The 7,479-nt window shown below is 35.8% G+C and overlaps 2 protein-coding genes across 2 annotated transcripts; both read right to left on the bottom strand.

Moving 5' to 3' along the window:
- Nucleotides 1-2,156: 2,156 nt before the first annotated feature.
- Nucleotides 2,157-2,501, bottom strand: LOC137627273 (protein FAM200C-like). Its single transcript, XM_068358353.1, has one exon. It carries the CDS (start codon nt 2,499-2,501, stop codon nt 2,157-2,159), a length of 345 nt encoding a protein of 114 aa, XP_068214454.1.
- A 30-nt stretch (nt 2,502-2,531) lies between these two features.
- On the bottom strand, nt 2,532-4,851 carry LOC137627272 (protein FAM200C-like). Its single transcript, XM_068358352.1, has 2 exons — nt 4,709-4,851; nt 2,532-3,030 (listed from the first exon to the last, which is right to left on the bottom strand). Exons 1-2 carry the CDS (start codon nt 4,849-4,851, stop codon nt 2,532-2,534), a joined length of 642 nt encoding a protein of 213 aa, XP_068214453.1.
- Nucleotides 4,852-7,479: the final 2,628 nt, after the last annotated feature.

Raw genomic sequence — 7,479 nt, 5'->3', positions numbered from 1 at the left:
CTTGTTTAGTTTTCCTAGTCTTTAGTCCTCTTTTGTATATTAATTTCCTTCAGTTCCTTTCACTCCTTTCTTTCGAGGCATCAAGGTGCCTTTTGTAGGATTAGAAGTGATGTTTTTGCCTTCGCGTAAATCAAAGATTTTACGAAGGGTATGTATTCACCCCTGTCGTCCGTTTCTTTGTTTGTTTGTTTACTTAATTTAATTTTACTTTAAGGGTTGCTTATCTGGTCCTGGACAGCAGGGGAACCATTCTCTCCACAGGACCTCCACTTTCATTTTATGATGTTCATATCACAATGCGTATTGTTCGCTTACTGTTTGATCATTATACTGCCAAAATACTCGCAGAATAAGAAAGTCTTTAGTTTCCACTTGAAGGCATTAATATCTTCAATTATTCGGACGTCTCGTGGGAGCCTATTTATAGTCTCGGGGCCGCATATTTAAAGGCTCTAGAGCCTAGAGTAAACATGTATCTTGGCTCTAATAGTTTGAAACCATCTGTGACTATTCTCGTGTCAGGATGATCTGCTGGCTGCACAGTATGTAGCAATTCTTTTAGATATTTTGGATGACCGGTTATGATAACTTTGTGGGTTTTTGTACATATTTTAAATTCTATTCTCGCTTTAATTGGCAGCCAATATAGATAAATTATTATAGAGGTGATCCTTTCTCTAGGTGGGACATCTTTTATCAGTCTTGCTCCTCTGTTTTGTAATTTCTTAAGTATTACTTTTGGGATTATAGTAGATGGTTACAGTAATCAATTCTGGTAATTACACAGTTTGTCACGTTTCTTTACGGAAAATTCACCCACGTACTTTTTTTTTTTTTTTTTTTATAAAAGCAATATTTCCTACGCTGCTTTTCCGGTCCCATACAGCATGGGAATTTTTTACAGAACCTCCCAAGATCTTTATTTTTCAAATTAATTTACATGATGGTAAACGTGGTGTGCTAAGGCAATTTAAGTGTGTATAATGAAATTAACAAAATAGAATTGCGTTTAAGAGCTCACTTAGGAGTTCAGTTCCGTGAAGAGGTAGAGCTATAGGGGCATTAGGATTTAAATTCTGCTGGGCCTCCGTAATACGCTCTGGCATTTGTCATACTAAAGTATATGTAGTCACTTACAAAAAGAATCCAGATTTGCAAAAGGAAATATGCTACTTTTTTCTTCGCTTAATGCTCAAGAATGTTGCTTTTCGACGGCCATTTCACATAAGTCATTTTACGACATAGCGAATTAGTGGGAGTCCTTTCAGCTTGTTCACTTCATGGGAGGACTTTCCTAATGAGGGGGATTGACCCCTTGGTCGCAATTTTTTTCTTTTTTTTTCGTATTGATTGGCTTTTGCTTGATATTGTGTTTTTTGGTAAAGGTTAAAAGGTCTACTCATGAATGGCTGAGGCAAGGGACAGGGAGTATACCCTAACTCCCCAACAGGACCATGTCCTAGACACTGAATATTTATATATATATATATATATATATATATATATATATATATATATATATATATATATATATATATATATATATATATAGATAGATAGATAGATAGATAGATAAGTATGTGTGGTTTTGTATGTGATCGGCGCCCAAACCCATCTCCACCCAAGCTAGGACCAAGGAGGGCTAGGCGTTGGCTGTAGATGACTCATCAGGTAGACCTATAGGCTTCCTCAAACCTCCCCATTCTCAGCTCACGAGAATGGTGAGGTTGCAGACACTGTAAAAACTATCGAGCTTGAGCGGGTCTCGAACCCCAGTCCAGTGGATCGCTAAACAGGGTCGTTTCCAAGCGGCTATGATTTTAGTATAACAAAATGGCGTGCTCTTATGTTATTCCATCCTTTCTTAAATACTTCTTAAAAGTATTTAGTCTAAAGCAGTGGTTCTTAACCTTTTTCAGTGTTCGCACCCTTTTCAAATCAGCAGTCAGTTCTCGCACCCCCCTGGATTCTGAATATATGAAAAAGCTAAAAATACAAATTTGATGTAATAATAAAACCTTTTTTTTATTCAATCTTCATTCATACAGCTTAAAGGTCTTTCAAGAGAAAAAAATATGAGTATGTATCAACAAGAATATTTTTTTTTTTATTTGGTTCAAAACTACATTATATTTTGCCTGTACTGCACTGTAAACCTAGTGACTTCGTTGTTGCTGTGTTTTCTCCATAATGGTATCAAATCTTGGTGTCTTAGTACTGAGTGCTACTCGCATGTCATGTTCAGAATTCAGCGGATTTCTGCTTATTGTTTTGATGTGAAGTAGGCAAAAATATCCTTGCTCACATAAGTAAGTAGTTGCAAAAGGTACCAGCACTTTGAGTGCTTTCGTTGCTAGTACAGGGTATGCTTCCAGATGAAAAGCCCAAAAGTGGTCCAGCTGACTATTGGTGAACTCCATTTGGATTCCACGATTGTGTCTCATGTCGATGAGATCTTCCTTGATGCTGCCATCATCATCAACATCTTCCAAATTCTGCATGAAAGGGTTCAAGATCCAGTTATTACAAGCTTATAACTCTCCACATGAGAAGTAACCTTCAAAGGAAGTACACAGCATCTGCATATGTTCAACAATTTTTGCAACAAAGTTTGGAGGCAGGGTAGAATTTCCTGTAACTGTCTCTTCCAGGCAGGGGAAATTTACCAAATTCCCCATCTTCACACGCTTTATCCACAAGACTAGTTTTTCCTTGAATGCAGCCAATTTCTCTCTTGCAGTCATGATGTTAAGTCCCCTTCCCTGCAGAGAGAGATTGAGTTCATTGAGTGCTGAAAACACATCAGCCAAGTAGGCAAGCATCTGAACAAAACTAGGGTCATTGAAATGTATGGGCAGTTCTTGGACCCGTTCATGGAGAAAATGGTGAATTTCTCCTCTCAGATCAAACACACGAGATAGCACACGACCACGTGACATCCACCTCACTTCAGTATGGTACAAAAGAACAGTGTGTTCCTGGCATACTTCCTCACAAAGTGACTGAAACAATCGATGATTCAAAGCACGGCTGCGAAAAAATATGAAGCGTAGGTAAAAACATATACTTTCTTCAATATTTCACAGGTATCCTCGCACCCCTTCGGAACCAGGTTCGCACCCCCTAGGGGTGCGAGCACCCCTGGTTAAGAACCCCTGGTCTAAAGGAAGTTCTCTTCTGAAACAATTACCACTCAACAGTCAGGTAGGCTATAATGGTTCCATAGCGGATGATCTTGGTAGTTGTGATGTCAGATATTTGTCTGTAACTAATAAACCAAACAATTATGGAGCAAATCTCATCGTTATAAACTTCACATTCTCTGTGCTTAATTGTAAATATGTATATTCATATCATGATAACATGTTTTGTTATCTTATTTATTGTTAATGATTAACTGCAGATTATTTGAATTACTGTTAGAATATTAATAATTCATATCATCCGTTTTCTGCTTTATTTTTATTTATTTGTTTATTTATTCTCCTTAGTCTCATCTCTTATCGTTATTAAATCGTAGAGTAATCTGCAAGTATTAGCTTAAACCCCAATATAATAAACCACCTTTCCAATAATTACTAAAATGCCTGATGCCTGATGCGCCTCTCTCCAATGCCCTCTTTCAAAGGCATCCTCTTCCACCAAATCTCTTCTCTCCATATCATCCTTTACCTTATCTCGACATCTAATTCTCTGCCTCCTTCTCGATCTTCTCCCCCTAACAGTTTTATCCATAGCCCTCCTCACTCTCTCCCTAACATTCCTCCTAAACACGTACCCACACCATCTCGTGACACTCTTATCATCCCTTTAATCTTCAATAACCTGCCATTCTTCTTATATCATCGTTTTCCAATCTTTCACGTAGTGATATTCCAAGTGTTCACCTCAGCATTCTCATCTCTGTTCTCTTAAGCTTTGCTTCCTCATTTTGTCTAAGACCCACGTTTCCAATCCATACATTAACATTGGCCTTATTAAAGTGCTGTAGATCTTGACTTTTAGCTTGATTGATATTTTCTTATCACATACCACTCCAGCTACACCTCTCCACTTCCCCCAAGCTGCTTTTATCCTATCCTATTTTCAACTTCAGCCTCACATCACATCCCCCCTCCTGACTTATAGTATATCCCTAGTATCTGAATTGTTCCACCCTTATTATGACCGAACCTCTACTTTCATGTATAGCTTTCCTGTCCCTACCTTCCTACTCAACATAGCTTCAGTCTTATCAATATTTACTCTCAAGCCACCCCTCTCCAAAGTCTCTTACCACTCTAAAACCCTTCCCTATAAGACTTCCTCATTTTCAGCAGTAAACACCAAATCATCTGCATATAACACAACTCTTCATTTCTGATCTCTTCACTTAACACATAAAAGGCCACCACAAATAAAAATGAACTTAGTACCGACCCTTGGTGTAATCCAACACTAACTTCAAAGGTTTCTGTTTCCCCAACAGTTGTTATTACTTTAGTTCTTGTTCTTTTGCACATCATCTCGACCATTCTAACCAACATCTTTGGAACTTTATTCTTCTTCAAGCACCAAAACATGACTTCTCCTGTTATTTTTCATACGCCGTCTCTAAATCTACAAAAGGACCGAAGAACTTCCGGTTTCTCTGTAGTCTCTTTCCCTGTAGCTTCCTTAGTATAAAGATGGCACCCACAGTCCCTCCCCCCCCCTCATGAATCCATACTGGTGTTTCATAATCTTTACAATCTCTCGCAATGTTTCATTTATTAGCCTCTCAAAAACTTTCAAACCAGGCTTTGCTAGTTTAATTCCCCTGAAGTTACCACAATCCATGGCATCACCGTTCTGCTTAAATATAAATACCATTAGTCCCTCCTCCCAGTATTTAGGTATTATTTCCTCTTCCTATATTGCTTTTAATAAATCTAGCATCCATTCCCCGCCCCCCTGAGCTAGTATCTTGACCATTTCAACGCTTAAACCATTAATCCATTATGGATCTAATTCAAATAATTTACTCTTCATTTTCCTTCAATGCCTTTTCATAGATATGAATTGGCAATTGAAGTATATATTAATCAAATTAAAGGATTTTTGTAGATAGTATTAGCTCAAATTAAAGATTTTCTTTCAACGTGTTTACTCAAATATGGATAGGCATTCAAATCAATAACTCAAACTAGTAATTCACATTCAAAGTATTTATCCAAGTGTGGGTCTTCCATCATTTTCAATAAATTATCTTTAATTGATTTAATTTTATTTTTAGTATTCCTAATTTATTTATTCTTCACTTACAGGTGAGTTGCAATGCTGGCATGAGAGAGAAAAGAAAGGTATGGTTTGAGTATTTGTTTAAATAGATAAAATATAAAGTAATTTTTTTTTATTTCGTAAAGGAACGTGCAATTTCCATGGATAAGAGTACAAGAGCTGATTAATTAAAATGAACGCATGTAATTTTGTTCCTTGATTAGAGAAAATGTAATTGATTTTGTTTTAAGTATTATAAGTTAACGAGATTTTCAACAAGAGTAACAACATACTAAAGTAGAGAAGGAGATTGATTTGGGCATTTATAATTAGTATCGTATCAATAAATAAAACAGCGTATTTTTAGACCAATTTAAAAAAGAAACTGCCTGAAAATGAATAAAATTACGATAATAAAAATGGTCAATTTTAATTAATGTCGTATCAACTAATAAAACAGCGTATTTTTAGACCAATTTAAAAAAGAAACTGCCAGAAAATGAATAAAATTACGATCATAAAATAACCATATACTAATTTTTCCCTCCCGTTGTCATACTCCCGGCGCCAGGCTATTAGGCCTAAAGATTTATTTCCCTGGTGTGGTCTTTCGCATCATTTGTTTGTGTCTGGGATTTGCGATTTTTTTGGTTCTCTGTTTAGAAGTGGTGGGTTGAAAACGCTGCTGTTTCTTTTGTTGTTTGGGTTCCGCTTTTTTTCATTTGATTTTTATAGCTATTTAAGAATGTTCTGTTTGTTTATAGTAATAGTGGACGCCGCTCTTCTTTGGTACTTTTTTTTATTTCATTTGTTTTTTTCGTATAACTTTTGAATATAAATATATATATATATATATATATATATATACATATATATATATATATACACACACACAAATATACTATATATATGTATATATATATGATGTATATATATACATACATATATATATATATATATATATATATAAATATGTACACACACACACACACATATATATATATATATATATATATGTGTGTGTGTGTGTGTGTGGGTATATATATATATATATATATATATATATATATATATATATATATTTATATATATATATATATATATATATATATATAGAGAGAGAGAGAGAGATATATATATATATATATATAGAGAGAGAGAGAGAGAGAGAGAGAGAGAGAGAGAGAGAGAGAGACTTTACTATCCAATAACTTACCAATTTCTGTTCTTAAGAGCGGGGCGTTGTTTCTAAAGAAAACATCTCTCTTTTAGGTTCGATTTTATTTCCCTCCCAATAATAAATATTATATTCCCGCTAAAGACTTTTGCATAAGAAATACTATTTTTTATATATGATCATAAAGAGCCAAGAGAACTTAGTTGTCATTTTTATAATATTCTTCATATACTTCAGACATACAAATCGGCAATTAGCTCGAATGGGAAAAAGTTTTGTTGAAGTTCGTTCGTATGTTCGTTGAAATTACTGTTTTCACAATATCCACAGATGCGTCGATTACCGAAAGTTTCCTTCCGTTACCAACAGATATACGATGAATATATGAATTTTAAACGAACTCTGCAGGTTTGGTGAAAATAGTTTAGCATATATTCTACTCGTCTCATTTTGGGCGGCTTATGCAAAAAGCCCCCTTTCTCTCGTTTGAAGTCTTTATGGAGCCGCGTTTCCCTCCATATGGAGCCCTTATGAATAGCCCCACTACCCCTCATCGTTGGGTGATTCCGAGGATTCGTCCAAATTTATTTTTGCTGCGATGGTTTTTTCCCCCCAACTCGGTTGGCTGTGGGTCTTTTCTTATTTCCTCTTTCGTTGTCTTCATGGCATTGAAACGTTTCATATGAGAGACACAAATTGCTGCACTTTATTGCACTGGAAATGTGTCCGTTTTAAGGTCATTATTGCAAGCAAAATCGCTAAATTGACAAAGGAAGTTTTCGCGGAAGAGTTTGACTTTGAAGGAGAATTTGCCTTCCCGTTTCGACATTACTAAATTGCCAGGAACAACATAGAAGATTACCCGGAGTCAGAGCGGGAAAATAAGCTAACAGTGAAACAGCGGATTCCTTTCATCGCCGATTTTTTAATGTACTACAAGTAGCCGAGACTAAAGTCTTCAGTACTGTCTTAGTTCAATTTGTTTTGACGGCTATCTGCGAATGCTGTTTGTGAGTATGTCCACTTCAAATGTTTGGCACCAGAACAGATGGATTGAGTGTAGA

The sequence above is a fragment of the Palaemon carinicauda genome, chromosome 35 (genome assembly GCF_036898095.1).
Source record: "Palaemon carinicauda isolate YSFRI2023 chromosome 35, ASM3689809v2, whole genome shotgun sequence".
NCBI classification, from domain to species: Eukaryota; Metazoa; Arthropoda; class Malacostraca; order Decapoda; family Palaemonidae; genus Palaemon; species Palaemon carinicauda.
The sequence above is the reverse complement of the archived record's forward strand: the minus strand, read 5'-3'. Positions and strand labels throughout refer to the sequence as shown.